We start from the raw sequence: 20,911 nt of genomic DNA on the forward strand, positions 1-20,911 counted from the left end.
GCCAATCGGAATTCCACTTCATGCTGACGTTGTGTACACTCAAAAAGTTGGTTGTTTGGGCAACTTTTTCTTTTTCGATCATAGCTTAAGATAGCATAATGACCTCTATCAAGAAACCTAAATAGGTGTGAATTTGGATATTCCACTACTACTTCGTTTGAAAAGTTTATAGCATGGTGTATGCCAATGCTTTATGATGTAAATGGAAAAAGGATGGAAAGTAAATGGTATGTGTAGCGTGGTAGCGCCATTTGTTTTACACATCTGGACCAATTTAAAGTGTCACACATTGCATTCAGTCACAATGGTTCATTATGTAAATAAGAGGCCATTTTAAAATCCATAGGAGTAGACTCCTATGTGCAAGTTTTCAAATGACCAATTTTTTTTACATAAGAAACCATTGTGACATTGCACGATGCTTTAAATTGGTCCACATGTGTGAAACAAAATATGGCTACACATAGGTACCGGTACTCTACATTTATCTCAAAAAGCAGTAAGGGGAACTGAAAGTTGTGGATTGTATACGTGGAAGTCCTTTACCAACATACCGTACTGACGCGAGTATTATAGTCCCACCTTCGAGTAAAGTCCCACCCCAAATTTCGGCTTTGAATGTCCTTGACGTAAACCTAAATGTTAGGATCATTCATGGTTGATTAAAAAAAAAAATATTGTAGACCTATGTGTTTTGAATAAATATGTACTCATGTCATACTCTATTAATGATTTCAAAATGCATTGAATTTGTATGCACTTTGAAATCATTAATAGAGTATGACATGAGTACAAATTTATTCAAAACACATCAGCCTACAATATTTGGGTTTTTTTTAATCAACCATGAATGATCCTAGCATTTAGGTCTAAGTCCAGGGACACTCCAAACCTGAAAAAAAATTTAATATTTTTTTTTAATTCGAGTATAGTTGGGACTATACGCGCGTCAGTACGGTAATCCTTTTAAAGTTTCCAAGTTTAATTGCTCCAGCGGTTTGCAGGGACTGTCTTTTGAGGAGAGTAATCGCTCTGTACTGCTCTCCTTAAATCTGATATAGGAGAGTGATTTTTAGCAGCAGACCATTCTCTCATTACATTCTACTGTAAATGCTCGGAACAGCTCTCCTTGAAGGCTCCAGAAGAGCTATTTAATGCTCACCTGCAAATTCCAAAAGACAGTCCCTGGGTTTGGATATTATTATAAGCAAAAACAAGTATCACAGCACTCCTAGTGGTATACCACCCTACCTATGGGCTGTGTAACATGGGTGGTATACCACCAGGGCAGTAAGGCTACCACTGTTTTATCCATTCAGGGGTGTGATTTTTCCGGATTTCCGGATTTTTGGGATTAAAAAACAATTCCGGATTTTTGTCGCTTTTGGAGTGGCCCTGGACCAAGAGCTAAATGCTTAACAGAGATGTCACATTTCCGGAATTTTCAGTTTCCAGATATGAGAAAATCTCCAATTTTAAAATTAAAATTCCTTAGAATCCTGACTGGATGATTTATAGACACTGTACTGTGCAAAAATGGTGATGCAATTTCTCATGTGTATGTGAATGATATGATACTGGAAGCATGTATTCACAGATAATGTTTTTATACTATAGAGTGAAGTATTTTAACAGTTTCTCATTTTTGCATTTTACCCCATGAAATTGCATCTCCAGTGGTGCTCAAGTGTGTAAAACCCCTCTGGCTTCGGGGGGCTTCGTCCCTCGACCCCCACCCTGGACCCCCGGCCGCAACAGCCGAGAGCTCTGCTTCGCAATTTCATTGCCTTGGGGTTTTTTTCTTAAAGCACCAATCACACCCCTGAATACAATACAAAGGAAACACTTATATAGGCCTAAAATTTTACAAGGGTTGTGAGAAAGTATGAACTTCCTTCCGATGCCCAAATCTGAATTTTAATGGTGTAATGTGGGGCTGTCTGTCAGGTTGTCCATATTAAAAAAACATTCAAGTGGTCATATGTCCATGCAAAATTGTACATTCTCTTAGTTTCCAAATGTAGCACTAGAGGTTGATTTTAAATGCCCAATGTAGCATGATATAAATGGAAAACCATGCAGCTTCATCACCATTTACCAAACAAAATTATATAGTTCATTCATACCGTGGGTTTTAAAGAACATCATTGTAACACAGGTTGAAAACTGAATTCATACCATCACTGGGCAGAAAAAACCTTGTGCATTTTCACCGTTGCCTATTTGGCAAATGGGTAATGGTGACAACTTGTTAACATAGAATTACGATGTTCATAATTAAGGTGGCCCCCTTAAAGCCTTAATGTACGATCTTTTTAAATTTTTAGATTTTTCTTTTTTTCTTCTAAAATGATAATATGCAATCATTGTGAAAGTTCCCAATACATATAGAAGCGAAAAACATTGGGAATTTGCAAAGAAACAACATCATAAACTTCACCTCTATCACTCAAACATCTCGCACTATTTAGATTAGGACAGCGAAAAGTGCGGCCTCAGAGTTAGTCTCCTGCTGTTAACAGTTTGGTTACGCTCCCTCCACATGTGGAGGGAGCGTAACTAAGCTAGTTTTGTACTGAGACTACGGTTTGCGATCGTGGCCGACATAAAGTCATAATCTAAAATTATGACTTTATGTCGGACCAACAGAAAATCGTCCCGTTTTACTACAAATAGGGCGAATTTGACAGTTTGCTCATAGATTTAAGTTAGAACATGTGTAAGTATTACAAATATGCCAAAAAATCGGTTTTGAAAAAAATAAAGGTAAATTCTGAAAAAAGATCGTACATTATGACTTTAAGGGATGGGGTATGAGTGTTTTTTGTGGGACGTCAGAGCACATCAGACATCGAATTGCATTCTGAATACGAAGAATGTCCTTTTGATATCAAATAGTTTTGATTTTTTGAAATTTGCAATGTAATACACATTTTATGGCAAATGATATTTTTGATATTTCGAAGTTAACTTTATAAATCTTATGATATGTTCTTAATTGTATGTAGCTGGGATGAAAAGCCGACGATCAATTGAAAACTTTGACCTTTCGTATTGAAGATAAGGATTTTTTAAGGCCAAAATTTTCAATTGATCGTCAGCTTTTCATCCCAGCTACATACACTTTAAGTACATATCATTAGATTTATAAAGTTTACTTCAAGGACTGTTAATGTCAAAATTTTAAAAATATAAAATTTAAATAATTTGTCATAAAATTTGTATTATATTGCGAATTTAAAAAAAAAAAATCAAAATTATTTGATATCAGAACATTCTTCGTATTCAGAATGCATTTCGATGTCTGATGTGCTCTTATGTCCCACAAAAATACTGTCCAAACACTCATATCCACCCCTTAAAGTGTGTATATATTAAACGAAAGTTTGTGATACAAATATTGCGCAATATGCAAATAAGCTCATTAATATTCATAAATAGGCAAACATGGCACAAAACTACAGCACAACAGGCCACTATAATATTATCACAATTCATTGAAGTTGATCAGTTATTGTGTTTAAGCTACAGAGTGGATTAATGAAAATGTAGGCAAAATATGCAAATGAGCTCATTAATATTCATAAATAATGCAAATAATGTGACACAAAACTACAGCTCATCAAGCCACCATATCCAATCCCTATGCCAAGTTGGAAGTTGATGGTTTATTGCGTTTGGGCTGCACAGTGGATTAATGAATTTGCTTCCACCCTGGACAGTCGGCCAAATACACAGGCCAGGCAGCCTGCCAAACAGACAACCAACCAATCATTTTGATGATAACATAAGTCCCACATTATTGTGATAGTCAACAATATATTTTCACAAAAACTACACACCTGTTATTAGTTCAGCATGTTTTATGACCCTGCAAAATGAAGACGCCATCTATTTGATTTGTTACAATTCCGTATTTAAAGTTTTCCCCCCTGGTTTTTTCTGCCCAGCGACGATACTACAAACAATGTACGAGGAAGAAACTACACAAAAAGCATAACTGAATTTGTTCAACTTTTGAACCAGATAATTTAATTATACCAAGAGCAATTTACAATTAAAATTTTATATAATATTCAATTTAAAAGGAATACATAATTTTATTATACACCAATCACATTCAATATGTGTTGAAGTGTTCTGTCAAAAATAAGACTCTTCTGCATGGCACCTTGATCAGAAATGAGTAATTCATTATATATTATTAAAGAGTAGACTTTACCCTTTAATATGGTGGTTCAATTTTTAAAATGGGAAATTCCTGTGCAAGGTTACGGCATTTTGATTACGCAAATATAATAGATTTAAAAAGTTCTACCTCCATCATCACATCTCTGTTATCTTACATGCCAGGAAGTTGAAATTACCTATGATTATACTCTTAAATCTTGGCTACAAAATACAAGTTATGTAATTAAAATGTGATTTTTTTTTTTAAATGTTAAGATGTGTTGGTTAAAGTGAGTACAGATTTGGTATGTCGGAAACGGTCTGAAAAACATTTAATTTTGATTAAAAAGGTTGCCCACATCTATAATGGAAATCATTACAGATTTTCGCATGGTGTATGCCAATGCTTTATGATGTAAATGGAAAAAGGATGGAAAGTAAATGGTATGTGTAGCGTGGTAGCGCCATTTGTTTTACACATCTGGACCAATTTAAAGTGTCACACATTGCATTCAGTCACAATGGTTCATTGTAAATAAGAGGCCATTTTAAAATCCATAGGAGTAGACTCCTATGTGCAAGTTTTCAAATGACCAATTTTTTTTACATAAGAAACCATTGTGACATTAAATATTGCACGATGCTTTAAATTGGTCCACATGTGTGAAACAAAATATGGCTACACATAGGTACCGGTACTCTACATTTATCTCAAAAAGCAGTAAGGGGAACTGAAAGTTGTGGATTGTATACGTGGAAGTCCTTTACCAACCCTTACGAAAATGCAAGCAATGAAACATGTGTGCAACAGCATGCAGCACGCGTGCGGCAGTGTGCAGCACACGTGCAGATGTGCGCAGCATGCATGCAAGGCCTGCTGGTAGCGTGTTCATGCGTGCGAACCAGCTGTATGCATGCAGGCATCGCACGCAAATATCCACCAGCAAGCACACAATTTGCTTGCAGAACCTGCGTGCAGACTACCAATCTGCACACAAATTACATGCAGACTACACTTGTGTGCGGACTGTAGGACTGCACACAAATTGTTTCCCAACTTGCACGCATCTTGCATGCAGCACACATATTGCTGCACACATGCAGGATTTCCAGATCACAAAGTTAGAATGCTGCACGCATACAGGGTTTTCAGAAGCAGCAAAGGTAAAATGCTGCATGCATGCAGGATTCTCAATGACTAATTCACCTTTACACAACTGACATAAGTGAGAATTTGGCAATGACCTAGTAGTGAAAATATTTAAATGTTTACAATGAATAAATAAGTTAGCCTTCAGACCAAAATTTTCTAAGTGTTTAACCTTCAGACCAAGATTTTTTGGCAGTCCAAGAGGGGGGGGAGCAAGCAATTTTTGGCAGGCCAATAGGTGAGGGGGGAGGCAAGCCATTTTTGGCAGGTCTAGAGGGGAGGGCAAGCAATTTTGGGCAGGTATTTGAAAATTTTACCCACTAATTATTGCACAGCCCTAAATAGACCTCGTCTCATAATATCAATACAACATTTGCTCAACGGTGGCAAGCATTGGAAGGACCATCATCGGTTGGCACGCCAACATTGGTCCATGTTTTTTGCATCTTTTCAGCAGCCTTTGAATATTCCATTATTGGCCCAATGTTGAAATGCCAATCTTGTATCAACAGTTGGCATTGCAACATTGGGCCATTGTTGATTTGCCATTCATGAGTCAATATAGTTGGCATTGAAACATTGGCCCAATGTTGGAATGCCATTCCTCAAGTTTCGATAGTTAGCATTTCAACATGGGCCAATGTTGGAATGCACCATTCCTGTTTTGATAGTTAGCATTGAAACATTGGGCCAATGTTCAGTGGAATTCCATTCCTGTTTCGATAGTTAGGCATTGCATCATTGGCCCAATGTTGAAATGCATTCCTGTTTCGATAGTTGTCATTGCAACATTGGGCCAATGTTGGTATACCATTCATGAATCAACAGTTGGCACTGCAAAAAAATCAAAACAAAATTCAACATTTTTATAATAAATGTTATCAATATTTACAGTAAATTTGATCAATATTCATAAAATGATGCACTTTGGCCGGTTTAGTCATCAAAATATTGCTTATATTAACTTAAAACACTTCATCAAATGTGTACACCCCTGTTAGCTCAAATGGTAAAGCATCAGACTCCCATGCAGAAGGTCCCTGGTTCAAAATCAGGTAGGTAAAGTTAGATAATCACTTGTATAAAATTAAGCCAGGCAATTTTGGTTCATTGTGAAAAAAGATAGCCAGGTAATGTAAGACTTAATGTAAGGACAATATACGCCAATAACTAATTTTGATTTTTTTTTTTTCGTGATTTTGTCTCGCATATGTATATATGGCCAGTGCGTGCTGCACGCTAATGGATTTGCATGCTGCATGCAAACTGTGCGCGCATGCATTTTTGCTGCATGCATGCAGCAAGCATCTGCATGCTTCCTGCATGCGTGCCTCGTTCAAATATACGCATCCGCGACGCTACCCACTGCACACATGCTGCACACGGTGCGGCACGCGTGCTGCTTGCGTACTGCATGCATTCAAAAACTGCGTGCCATTTTCGTAAGGGAACATACCGTACTGACGCGAGTATTATAGTCCCACCTTCGAGTAAAGTCCCACCCCAAATTTCGGCTTTGGAATGTCCTTGGACGTAAACCTAAATGCTAGGATCATTCATGGTTGATTAAAAAAAAAATATTGTAGACCTATGTGTTTTGAATAAATATGTACTCATGTCATACTCTATTCAAGTGGTCATATGTCCATGCAAAATTGTACATTCTCTTAGTTTCCAAATGTAGCACTAGAGGTTGATTTTAAATGCCCAATGTAGCATGATATAAATGGAAAACCATGCAGCTACATCACCATTTACCAAACAAAATTATATAGTTCATTCATACCGTGGGTTTTAAAGAACATCATTGTAACACAGGTTGAAAACTGAATTCATACCATCACTGGGCAGAAAAAACCTTGTGCATTTTCACCGTTGCCTATTTGGCAAATGGGTAATGGTGACAACTTGTTAACATAGAATTACGATGTTCATAATTAAGGTGGCCCCCTTAAGGGATGGGGTATGAGTATTTTTTGTGGGACGTCAGAGCACATCAGACATCGAATTGCATTCTGAATACGAAGAATGTCCTTTTGATATCAAATAGTTTTGATTTTTTGAAATTTGCAATGTAATACACATTTTATGGCAAATGATATTTTTGATATTTCGAAGTTAACTTTATAAATCTTATGATATGTTCTTAATTGTATGTAGCTGGGATGAAAAGCCGACGATCAATTGAAAACTTTGACCTTTCGTATTGAAGATAAGGATTTTTTAAGGCCAAAATTTTCAATTGATCGTCAGCTTTTCATCCCAGCTACATACACTTTAAGTACATATCATTAGATTTATAAAGTTTACTTCAAGGACTGTTAATGTCAAAAATTTTAAAAATATAAAATTTAAATAATTTGTCATAAAATTTGTATTATATTGCGAATTTAAAAAAAAAAATCAAAATTATTTGATATCAGAACATTCTTCGTATTCAGAATGCATTTCGATGTCTGATGTGCTCTTATGTCCCACAAAAATACTGTCCAAACACTCATATCCACCCCTTAAAGTGTGTATATATTAAACGAAAGTTTGTGATACAAATATTGCGCAATATTCAAATAAGCTCATTAATATTCATAAATAGGCAAATAACATGGCACAAAACTACAGCACAACAGGCCACTATAATATTATCACAATTCATTGAAGTTGATCAGTTATTGTGTTTAAGCTACAGAGTGGATTAATGAAAATGTAGGCAAAATATGCAAATGAGCTCATTAATATTCATAAATAATGCAAATAATGTGACACAAAACTACAGCTCATCAAGCCACCATATCCAATCCCTATGCCAAGTTGGAAGTTGATGGTTTATTGCGTTTGGGCTGCACAGTGGATTAATGAATTTGCTTCCACCCTGGACAGTCGGCCAAATACACAGGTCAGGCAGCCTGCCAAACAGACAACCAACCAATCATTTTGATGATAACATAAGACAGCATTCAAGCTTTGACTTACATTTTGTGGACAGAATGGTGAAAACATAAAGTGAAAGATATCCTACTTAAAGGAACATTTTCTAGGGTGAAATTTTGTGTAGAAACTGAATCTGACATAAAAAATGTATAATTATCAACTTGAAAATTTTCCCCATAGCACTGTACAGGCATATTTCTGCCCGAAATCCTCAAATATCATGAAAATTTGCTCTAAAAAAATAAGTCCTTCAAAATGGGGATACTTAGGGCTAAATAAACATAAACTTGCTCTAGAGGGAGGTATTGGCAAGAGCAAGTTTGTGTTTGTTTAGCCTTAAACCTCACAGTTTTGAAGGACTTATTTTTTTTAGAGAATCCATTAATTTTTTCACGCCTTCAAAATTCTTAGGGGTGGGGGTAGCATATTGCAAGTTATTTTCTTTTCTGTAAATGAAGCTTACTTATTTATTATATTACCATTTAGCTATTGAAATACTGAGCAAAAAGACACTTTAAAACATCCCTATAGCTCATACAAATGAGGAGATATGGCCTTTTCAAATAGAAAATGAGGCGAATATCGTACTTTTTTCCAAATCAATTGTCACCCGAACACTCAAGTTTCTACTGCTGCTACGGAAATAAAGAAAGATGTTGATCCCATTCAATGCTTTTAATATCACAATTGTACCCTTGTTACACAATTAGTATAGAAAATTAGGCGCTATTTAATAGTGTTCATGTTCATACACTCACAGGAAATCTGCACGTCAATTTTTTTGTCACCCCAAAATGGCTATTTTCGGTCAAAATCGGACATAAAATTGAATTTTTCTTGAAATCTATAAAAGATAGGGAGTTTTAAGTGCCAAAATCTGAAACTACATGATATTTTACCCTTGGAAACATATAAACAATCAAGAATTTTATTGTTTTCACCCCTAAATAATTTTTTCACACTTTTGTCCGCCAAACGTAAGTCAAAGCTTGAACACTGTCATAAGTCCCACATTATTGTGATAGTCAACAATATATTTTCACAAAAACTACACACCTGTTATTAGTTCAGCATGTTTTATGACCCTGCAAAATGAAGACGCCATCTATTTGATTTGTTACAATTCCGTATTTAAAGTTTTCCCCCTGGTTTTTTCTGCCCAGCGATTTATACTACAAACAATGTACGAGGAAGAAACTACACAAAAAGCATAACTGAATTTGTTCAACTTTTGAACCAGATAATTTAATTATACCAAGAGCAATTTACAATTAAAATTTTATATAATATTCAATTTAAAAGGAATACATAATTTTATTATACACCAATCACATTCAATATGTGTTGAAGTGTTCTGTCAAAAATAAGACTCTTCTGCATGGCACCTTGATCAGAAATGAGTAATTCATTATATATTATTAAAGAGTAGACTTTACCCTTTAATATGGTGGTTCAATTTTAAAATGGGAAATTCCTGTGCAAGGTTACGGCATTTTGATTACATAAATATAATAGATTTAAAAGTTCTACCTCCATCATCACATCTCTGTTATCTTACATGCCAGGAAGTTGAAATTACCTATGATTATACTCTTAAATCTTGGCTACAAAATACAAGTTATGTAATTAAAATGTGATTTTTTTTTTAAATGTTAAGATGTGTTGGTTAAAGTGAGTACAGATTTGGTATGTCGGAAACGGTCTGAAAAACATTTAATTTTGATTAAAAAGGTTGCCCACATCTATAATGGAAATCATTACAGATTTCGTTCTGAAAATGATTAAATTGCTTTATTTTTGTTCAAATTTGTTCAATACCTAATGGTTGCAGATAGTACAGTTTTACTGGGTATTGTGTCTTTTGCAAAACAAAACCGATACATGTTCAGGGTAGCCTTCGTATTGACCATTTTCGATAGGTTGTTGACTTCGATCAGGTGAACTCTTGTTGGTTCAAGTCATATTAATTGCTTCATAAGTTAAAATGAAATAAGATGTTTACTAAACTTTTGGCTTCCGGCGTACCAAATCTGTATTCGCTTCAACCGACATATCTAAACAACCTTAATCACATTTTAATCAAATAACTTTTATTATGAAGCAGAGATTTAAGAGTATAATCATATACAGACCTGCCAACTGTCCCTCATTTGGGGTTTTCCAAAGTGAAAATGAGGGACAGTCCTGTTTTCTGAAAATTTCAGTGATGGCAAATTTAAATGTAAGAACAGCAGAAAATGATGAAAATGTCACTTTAAAATTTGCTATAGCATTCTTTTTAGTCTATTGTGATAAATTCAGACCTGCAAAACCTTCTCTGAATGCTGAAAGTATTGCACACCTGAAGTCTTTGAATTTGTCGGTATCTAGTTTGTGTACATGTACAAGGTTTTAGTCTCAATGTCCCTCATTCTGACTTCGGTAGGTTGGCAGGTCTGCATATATAGGTAATTTCAATATCCTGACACATAAGATTACAGAGATGTGATGATGGAGGTAGAACTTTTTGAATGACCCTCATATAATAAAATTAATATCATATTATGGCTATAAATCTCACTTTTGATCTGTACCAGAAGCGTCTACTTTCGACAGAACACATCACATTTAATTTCCATATAATATTCATTTCAGAACCTGAGGTTTAAAAAATAAAATAAGAAAGTTATTTTTTGCATTGAAATTAGGTATACATACAAGGCAACATTGATATTCTAATTTAAGGCATATTCTCTCTACTGTCTATGTTTAAGGTTACCGTCAGTCATCTTTACTATCTGTAAAGCCTGTGTATTATTATCTAAATACAATGCAGTGTAAGAATTCAAGTCCAGGTAATCAACCCAAGACACTTTCATGAAATTAGTGTGCATATCAGTTATCATATATAGCGTATATGTGACCATCCAGCACAACTGAGCCCTGAAGTCGCCAATCATCATTTTTGAGATATTCAACCAAAATATTCTGCTTGAAATTAGCTTTAAAATGATGTATATCATGTCTATAGTACTTGACATTTAAGTAGTGAAAATCAATAAAACAGTCAATAAATCCTTTGTTTCCTATTGTTTATTGTTAAGTTCAATGGAGCATATCTCAATAGTGGCACTGGCGACATCCGGGCTCAGTTGTGGAGGATGGTCACATATATATTCATAAATATATTTCCATATAGATGATCCTCCATAAATTATTTCATCAGGATTGTCCATAATTTGAAAACTTTTTTATTGAAGTGGTATATTACCCTAAAAAATCACTGAATACAATAACAAGAGTACAAAAGTACATCAATTTTTTATCAGGAAAAAACTAACAATTTGCCATAAAATTTGTATTATATCGAAAATTAAAAAAATCTAAATTTATTTGATATCAGAAGGACATTCCTTGTATTCAGAATGCGTCAGAGGTGTTCTCAGATCCCACAAAAAATACTGTGCAAAGGTGGATGACCGACTCCTTAAGAAAGTCTGTCCTATGCTGCCGCATATCAAATGGCAAGTATAAAAATAATCCTGGTACATGTGATGGGATTAGTACAAGAAGGCCCTCACTGCAATAGCTGCCCTATAGACATTCCTGCATTCTATATTGTACTAGGCCTGGCATTTTCGGTAATTTTGTACCGGGTACCAGCAGCGTTTTTTTTTTTTTTTTTTTAAATTTTTCTTCCGGTTTTGTAGTGTCGGTGGACCTAGACCTAAATGCTAGGATCATTGATAATTTGTATTCATGTCATACTCTATTAATGATTTCAAAATGCATTGAATTTGAATGCATTTTGAAATCATTAATAAAGTATGACATGAATCCAAATTATCAATTTTCATATTAAAAATACAAAACATCTTGAATTTTTTTTTTTTTTTTTTTTTTTTTTTAGGACAACTATGAATGATCCTAGCGTTTAGGTCTAGGTCCGGGACACTACAAAACCGAACTTAAAAAAAAAATTAAAAATTTTTTTTTTTTTTTTTTTGAATTTGGTACCGGGCAGGGTATTTCCTGCCGGGTAATGTAATCTCGGCGGTACCGAATACCCGACCGAAAATGCCAGCCTTATATTGTACACATCCACAAATGACACTGGGCAGCTTTTGCAGATGAGGACTTTTTGCACACTTACCCTTAACATTAACCATTAATGTGGCCTGCTACCACAAAACCAATACCAAGATGCAAGTCATAGTATTTTGTGTTGTAAGCTTGACAATTTGTACTTTCATAATTGAGTTGGTGTTATTATTACTTTTCAAATACTACATTGAAATGCAATCATTTGACATTCGTTCCTGTGTCAAGTACTACCTAATTGGCCTATTTCTCCAAAAATAGTCACACAATGAAGCAAAATAAGCATGATCTTGGGCTTCATTTGAAACTTATTTATACGCGTTGTCTCCTATATAGTGAAAACTGCAAAATGTTCAAAAATATCATGACTACTCTTGTTCCTGGTTTTGTGAGAGCAGGTCACAAATAAGTTTTCAGGTATGATGCAAGTATCAATGTGTATTAAATTGTAAATACTAAATATTGTGAAATATGGACCATTCAACTGGACCATTCAATGAGGCTTTGCCGAGTTGAATGGAACAGTTCACATTTCACCAAATGAAAATATTCTTTTCATTGAACAAATAAAAACATTCAATATTTGTTTAATATAACTCACACATAAATTCCTTATCTTCCACTTAATTCTATAAATCACCAGGAAAACAAAATAAATTCAAATATGTATGAACTATATTTATTTTAGCAGCGACACTCACACCTATAATTGACGAGTCGAGGTCTATATGCACGTATATGTCATTGTTGACATGTTTTTCATGTCATTGTTGCCATGTCATTGTTTTCCATTGCACGAGTGCAATGGAAAATTGACTATTGCACTTGTGCGGAGTGCAGTCTTTTTGTTTTGGATAGCAAAAATAATCAATAGTAATTGACCAATCAAATGACAAGAATCTTTGTATGAGTTATATAATACCCTCTATTCCTTCTTCGCAGGTGATCAACATAAGACACTTTGTGAAGAAAAGCTAACTAATATATTCATATTCATAAATATATTTCCATATCTATAGCTAAACCTATAATAATTATATCTTTTATAGTTTTTCTTATTACATAATAATTTTTGTATGTTGTAATTTTTTTTCACCATATAACACTAGTACTATAAAGTATTCAAGCAAAGCACCAGTAAAACCCTGCAAAATATCCTAAAGTAATATATATAGATTTATGAACCAGAACATTGTCAAGTTTTGCTCTGGTTTTTAAATGAAAGTAAAATGTGACCCATCACATCAAAACCGACCACTTTGCGGCAGAAATGAAAATGGAGATTTAAACACTAGGATAAACTGCTGATTTTTACTTTAAAATGACACCTTGTTGAAATCAGATACAGTAAAAAAGTTTTATGAGGCAAAACAAGCTCTAAATTCTTTATATTTTCTCATCTTCTTTCATTGTTATCTGCCAACAAAGCCAGCTGCGAAGTGATCGGTTTTGATGTGATGGGTCACAAATGTTTCTTTCTCAATACAAAAGAAAGCACAGTAATTTAGAGTGTGCTATGCACATGCAGGTATAAATCCTCAAGCCTCAGCACACTTACAGAAATTCACTGACCTCTGTGGCCCAAGACGATTCAGCATCAGGGAGGCAGCTCAGAACCCTCGTCAGCTTACATAACCATCGCAGCCCAGATCAGTTCCCAGAGATCTCATGCTGGTAACCGAGACATTAAGCATTTAGTTCCTTGTACAGGGAATTCAGTTAGCTCAATTATACCACGAGAACAAACAGGGACTACACTGGGACTCAAACTTGCATTGCTAAAATCAATGCACCAGAGTCAAATTCCTTACTGATCGAGCTAACTGACTGGAAATGGCTTGAGATTATTTGTTTAATATTCACTGCACCCTCATCACTGACTGTACTCCGAGGCCAATAGCACTACACAGTCCAACCTCTTTTATCCGGATCTCTCTGTTATCCAGCCATGTGATTGTCATACAGTAGGACATGTTTTTAATGCTTTGACACATTAATGTCATGCTCTTATCTATATTGCATACAGTACTTATCTTTCAGTAACTCTCCACATTACCTCATATGTGACATAATCTGGTCCATGCGGGCCAAAGGAGGCATTTTTGACAATTGAATTACTATAATTATTACCTTATACAAACATTAAGCTATCATATACTGAAAACACCAAAGATCTAGCAAACTTGGTTCTAAAGTTATGAAGTTTTTGATGCCTATTTTCTTATGTATTTTTATTGTTTTTTGATCCATGATTTTGCCTTTATCCCAATTTTAAATTTGCTGCCTTTGGCCTTCACGGACCAGATCGTGTCACATATCCAGTAATCTGTTGTCCCAAATTTAAGCACTTCACATATTCAATGCAAAATTACACATAATTCACTTATCAGGATTTTTCACTTATCAGACCAATTGGTCTCATGATGGCCAGATACAACAGAGGTTGGATAACAGTAGATGGTTCGAGGTGGGAGGTCTTCTGTGATATAAACCCTGTTATCCTAGTAGTAGTTGAAGTTGAACTTTCTTGGTCCTGTTCTCATTACCATGTCACCGTAATTATTGGTCTATAATAGTTCCCAACAGCTCCTTGGCTTCCATTGTCATTGGATGTGTGCTTCCATATCCAATACTCATGACATCAATAGCCTGGAAAGACAAAGGGAACCAGCAAAGATGTGTGTTAGAATCAAACATATTATAGTGACGTTGCCCACATAAAATTATCGTCTGCAACTAGATCAGCCTTTGTCTTCTGTCTCGAACTTCATTTAGCTAAAGCTGAAAGTGTTACTAAACCTACATATATACAATGTACTATTATATTCAAAAATTATTTAAAAAATACTACAACTCTCTGTCCAATGAATTAAAAGGGAGAATAGGCATTGCCTTGTTTAAATATTCCCATATGGAAGGGAACATAGTAAACCTCTGGCTGTTAAAACTAGATCATGTTCCGATTTCTGCATATAATGCAATCTGCTGATGACACATATCATGGTATTATATGTGAAACCTTTTGTATTGCAACAAAAATGCTATTGACCTTTTGCACAGTCCCCGGGCACAGTCATCTCAAAACAAGGTTCTAACTCCAAAGTGTGTGTTGTGTGTCATTTCATATATGTGCTTAAGGGCTCATATTGAAATTCCCTTACACAGGAAGGTGTGCGCCATCCTGCAGCTTTCGTGTGCTAGCCTTCTTTTGTTAAAATCCTGGGCAGGGTGTATCACTGATGCATATAATCCATCCGTTTTATGACCAAGCTTTCCTGAGGCGCGCGCTTAGCGAGGGGAATCCTGCCTTCTTTCTGTGTGAAAACGTGGTAGGGTATTTCAATATGAGCCCTAAAGCCTATGTACGATTTCCTTCAAATTTTATATTTGTTCTTCTATACTCAAAATGCTGAAATAATACTAGTAATAATAATTGTCCAGAAGGGTTTCTGTCCATTTGGAGCTGAAATAACAAGGTAAAGTGAAAGAAATTCATCTGCTTATTTTGGCCGTTTAACATGCAGTTCTATAGGAGGTCATATGAATTATGACTTTATGTCGAACTTTGCCCTGTTGACACAACAAATTTGACTGATTCCATTTAGGTGCAAGTTGGGACATGTGTAAACATTACAAATATGCCAAAAAATCAGGTTTGGAAAAAATTAAACAATTTCATATTATAAGATCAAGATCGTACATTATGACTTTAATTACCACATACGCTTTGCAAAAACATAATATTTTGGGAGCAAGATGGCGGATCTGTGCAAAGAGTCAATGATGCCAATTTTTTACTTCGGCACATATGATGAGTCAAAATGAATGAAAGATGAATGAATGAATGAATGAATGAATGAATGAATGAATGAATGAATGAATGAATGAATGAATGAATGAATGAATCAATCAATCAATCAATCAATCAATCAATCAATCAATCAATCAATGTATGTATGAAATATGCCAGCACTACATTATTTTGGTCCTATGCATGACAATCCTATTGGCAGATTTGTCACAGGGCTATGCATGAGGCTATCCCTTTTCAATACATTGTCCAACACTCAGGCTTTGAGTTTTAAGGAGTGCAAGTGCAATCACACTCCTCCACACTCCATAAATGATCATAAGGAGTGCGATTATCCCACTCCTTAATCTTTCAGCTTACACTCACACTCGTATGACAATCACACTCATCATTCACAAAATAGCACTCCTCACAAGTTTGAGGTGTGTTTTTTATCACACTCCCCAATTTTTTTAAACTCAAAGCCTGAACACTCATCTACAAAACCTACCTTTCAACTACATGTAGTCTAAAACTGTCTCAACACAATCCTTTGGCACAGTTCATTGATCATATATTTACTATTATGATATTTTACAATTGACCCCCAAATTCATGGGTATGAGACTGAAATCTCAAGCACACAGGTAAGCAAGGGATTACTCACAAAACAACACAGGTCAATGAACTTTTGATCCCAAGGACGTTATTTTATCTAGAGCATCAAACCCTAAAGTTATCTACTGCGCATGCAATAACAAACTTTTTCTTATTTTCAAGTGCGTATCTTTTAAACAAAGCAGGATCAAACTTGTACTACCTAAAAACTGCTATCTTTTAAGTGCCAGTATTGCTTGCAAAAATCTACATTAAAAAAATCTAACATTTATTTTGCACTCGTCTTGTTGCCTGAACTTTCATGAATGGTATCTAGTTCTTCCCAAAAAATATTGAGTACCTGAATTTCTATATCATATGATAATTTAATTCAACCTAATGGAAAAACACAAATGAAAATAAAAATGATGTAAATGATTTTGTAAGTTTTCCCTGGAGCTCAATTGTTCCCACTTGACTAAATACTTACTTTTAAGTTCTTTTGGCAAACAATACAAAAGCAATGTAAGGACAAGCAAAATTCAAATCCTGTGATAGCAAGCAGCAAAAAAATAAAGCAATAAAGCACACTTTAGCATCTGCTTAAAATAGCACTATGCTTGAAATGTCCCAAAGACATTGTAAAAGTTTTGGCATTTCAAAATTCCTTGTTAGTAAGTACACAGTAGATCAGGACAACAAATTAACCCAAACTTTGTTATCTTCAAAATCTCACTTAGACGTGCCCTCTGTTTTATCAAATTTCTTCAACAAAACCAAATCAATAAAAGATTTATCATGTCAGTAAAAGAATGTACTTGTTGCATCAAGTTAAAAACTTGAACAACAAATAGTGAATGGCAAAGAACAAAAAAAAGGCAAAATGTGAACAATGTCACAACAAACCGTACATGGAATAACTGGAAGAAAGTAGTAAGACGGTCACTATACCTGAGAGTAGGAGGCTTGATAGTGTAGTATCGGTTACCATAGCAACTTGTGAGTGGCTAGACGGTGACTGGTGGGCTAGGCCAAATGGCCAGCCAGTTTGCTGGATAACTCACCACCTGTATGTGGGTTTTGTGTACCTTTAGGGCTAAACACAATATTGAACATGTTGAACTCATCTCCTTGGGCAATGTCTCACAAACAAGTATCAACAGGCTTCAACTTTTTCAAATTAAATTTAGGTCTTAAATTCCTGTTTTAGACCATGTGGGCTTCATCAAACTCGATAAATTTTTAAATTGGTACTCCAGGAGCTCAACCATTCATGCCTTGTTTAGGCACTGTGGTTTTGAGGTGTATATGCCTACATCTCAATAACTACTAACCAAAATTTAAATGAAATATTGTGTACTTTGTAAGATTTTGAAAAGTTGAAACCTGTTAAGAGCATGTAGGGTAGGATTAACAAGATTCACACATGATATTATGTAATAGCAAATATTAATGCACCAATTTCCATAGTTAGATGGAGCTAGGGGACACATTACATTTTGATATCATAACACAAAAGTGGTATACATATTCTGGAGTAGCAACAAGCTTGGTAGGAAGTGGTATTTTTTATGTGTTTGGTTTGTAAGTCCTTCTTTATCTGCTTCACCACAACTCCATTCCTTACTAAGTGCTTTGAGTAAACCACATTTTAACACAAAAATCCACTTCCAACAATGCCAGAAAACATATAGTTGGCAGCTGTAAGAAGAATTTGGTTATCTAATGTTTATATGTACTGATTAGAGTATCAAGCAAAAAGTTCCTGAACAGATCTGTCAACCCTGAACAACAGTAATCTGATGTGCAAAGAGTCTGAAAATATAACTTAACACTGGAGAAAAAGAAATTCAACACTCAGTGGAGTGGTCATAATTTTTAACAAATGAAAAGCTTTGTTGCAAAACGCCTTACATTCACTTGCTCAATTTTGAGAACATATCAAAAAATCATCAAAAAAATCACTGATATATAGAGGTTTGCAATAAAAGCAGTTTTTGGCGGGATGCTTGGGTAAGATGAGCATCCCGCCAAGAACTGCTTTTGTTGAAAACCCCCTTATTTCAGTGATTTTTTTTCATGATTTGTTGATGTGTTCTCAAAATTGGGCAAGTGGATGTAAGGGGTTTTGTAACAAAGCTCTTCATATATGATCAAGAATATTGAAATTGATTTAAAAGAATTTTATAAGCTGCAGCTTGATACTTCATTAAAATAATCTGTGTAAAACGAATTCCAAAAGATTTTGATGATTTTGTGAAACCTGGTGTGATATGTAAAGTTGCAATGTCTATACTGTGTAAAAAGATACACTTTAATGGGTGTCAACAACACAATGCCCTCCAAATTGTACAGACCAAATCAGTGGAAATTATTACCACACATTAGACTTGTTCAAATGTAAACTTGCATGTAGTGCCCGTCTAAACGCACTCGCATGTAGCTACATGCAAGTTACCAGTGACGATTTTACATGTAAGATATCTTACATGTAGAGAGCTACATTCGAATGTAAGGCCAGTGTGAACAAGACTTGCATGTAAACTCGCTTGTAAGTATGACCTTGATGACCCAATCCTATTCTGATTGTGCATAATCATGGCATAATTTACCAGTGAAGGTCACTCTTACTTTTGAGTTGGCTTACAAGTAAGTCCCGTGTGGACACACACTCACTTGTAGCATAATTTAATTGCTGGCTCGCTTGTAAGTTACATTCAAAAGTAGGCTACCGTCTAAACACACCTAATATGATGACACATGTTGACTACCCCTCATTTCAGGCAAGTAAAACATCTTGGGCTATAAAGCTTTTATGCACTGCATGATCTGATTAAATTTGCATCTATTCAAATCGCACCACTTACCATACTGGTAAGAAAGTTATCTCAGTACCATCTCATTGAATTTGCTCAATAGTTCATCTAACGTACACTGTTTCCAGACATCCCAATAAATAGACAAAACCAAGGCCACAAATGGGCTATTTCATTTAAAATCCACACTACCCCTGTGGAAGATTTAACTAAAGCCTTCCACAGAGGGAGTATAAGTTTTGAATAGAATAGTCAATTGGGTAAATTCCATTCGAAATACTCACTCCAGGTGTGGAAGATATAGGTAAAGCCATATTAATACAGGGGGAGTACAGGTTTCAAAATGATTAAACTTGACCAATTACATTTGAAAAACTTGCTCCCCCTGTGGAAGGTGTTTCAAAATCTTCCACAGGGGTAGTGTGGATTTCAACTGGAATAGCCCAATAAAAGTACCTTGTAATTTACAGGCATGATGACAATGGCTTTTTTGAAAACTGCCTGAAAAGGTGTGTGAATTCAGCATTAAAAGGCCCAAAACAGGCTAAAAAACACACATAAATTTGGACAACAAAACTGCCTGAATTGCAGAAGCCTGAAAATTCCCATGTCTGAGTATAAAGTGTAGCAACTTCCACTTTTAAAACACAAATAAACCTTTATTTTTCTTTAAAGCTGATTGGCTAGACTCACCTGCTGTAATAGATCCCTGGCTACTATTGGTTGATTTAACGTCACAGCTTGTATCTTAGCAACCCTCCACATATGGAAGCCTAAAATGGGATCCGTGGGTAGAAGATGTGTCCTGTAGAAAATTAGTTTGTTGTTTATAAAGAATTAATCATTTTAAATATGTCTCATTGCTAAATCCCAGTTCCCTTCAAAAAATAATGATAATAATTTGCAAATGTATCAACCTTACTCAATTCACCATAATAGAATCAGGGATGCAAATTGTGCGGGAGCGGGGAGCACCGCTCCTAGGACGGAAGCGGGGAGCACCGCTCCTAGGAAATGAGAGTCAAAATTGAGGAAATAATGCCATGGGAAGAAAAAGAAAGAGAGGCAAAAGGAGGGCGAGAGAAGAAAAGAAAAGGGAAGAGGAAGAGGGAAAGGAGGCGAGAAAAAGAGTGAGGTACAAGATAATAGGGGAGGGCTTGAGGAAGTGAAGCTACTGAATGGAAGAGAGAAAATCTTTAAAGATACTGGTTGTGCAAAATTTGGAGGAATTCACATTATTGTTCAAGAAATAAGAGCAGAAAAGAGGAGTGTTGGTGTTAGAATATGGAAATGGGATATGAGGACATTTACAATTCACTCCCTTTTTCAATGACAATGTAATTTAACAGGGAAAAAAGAAGTTGGACGAAGACAAGTGGA

At 35.3% G+C, this 20,911-nt stretch overlaps 1 protein-coding gene across 2 annotated transcripts in view; it reads right to left on the bottom strand.

The window, feature by feature from the left end:
* Positions 1 to 13,710: 13,710 nt before the first annotated feature.
* Positions 13,711 to 20,911, bottom strand: part of LOC140137777 (N-lysine methyltransferase SMYD2-like) — a 28,266-nt gene continuing 21,065 nt past the window's right edge. Inside the window, exons 10-12 of one of the 2 annotated variants that reach the window (XR_011856897.1) lie at positions 20,225 to 20,336; positions 17,667 to 17,811; positions 13,711 to 14,977 (exon numbers count right to left, since the gene is read on the bottom strand). Coding sequence is in view for 1 of the 2 variants with exons in the window: in XM_072159544.1 (XP_072015645.1) it covers positions 14,888 to 14,977; positions 20,225 to 20,336 (202 nt within the window). In the remaining variant the exon portion in view is untranslated. The remainder of the gene's footprint in view (positions 14,978 to 17,666; positions 17,812 to 20,224; positions 20,337 to 20,911) is intronic. The other variant, XM_072159544.1, reaches the window with a different exon arrangement.

Source organism: Amphiura filiformis, chromosome 17 (assembly GCF_039555335.1).
Source record: "Amphiura filiformis chromosome 17, Afil_fr2py, whole genome shotgun sequence".
Classification (NCBI taxonomy): Eukaryota; Metazoa; Echinodermata; class Ophiuroidea; order Amphilepidida; family Amphiuridae; genus Amphiura; species Amphiura filiformis.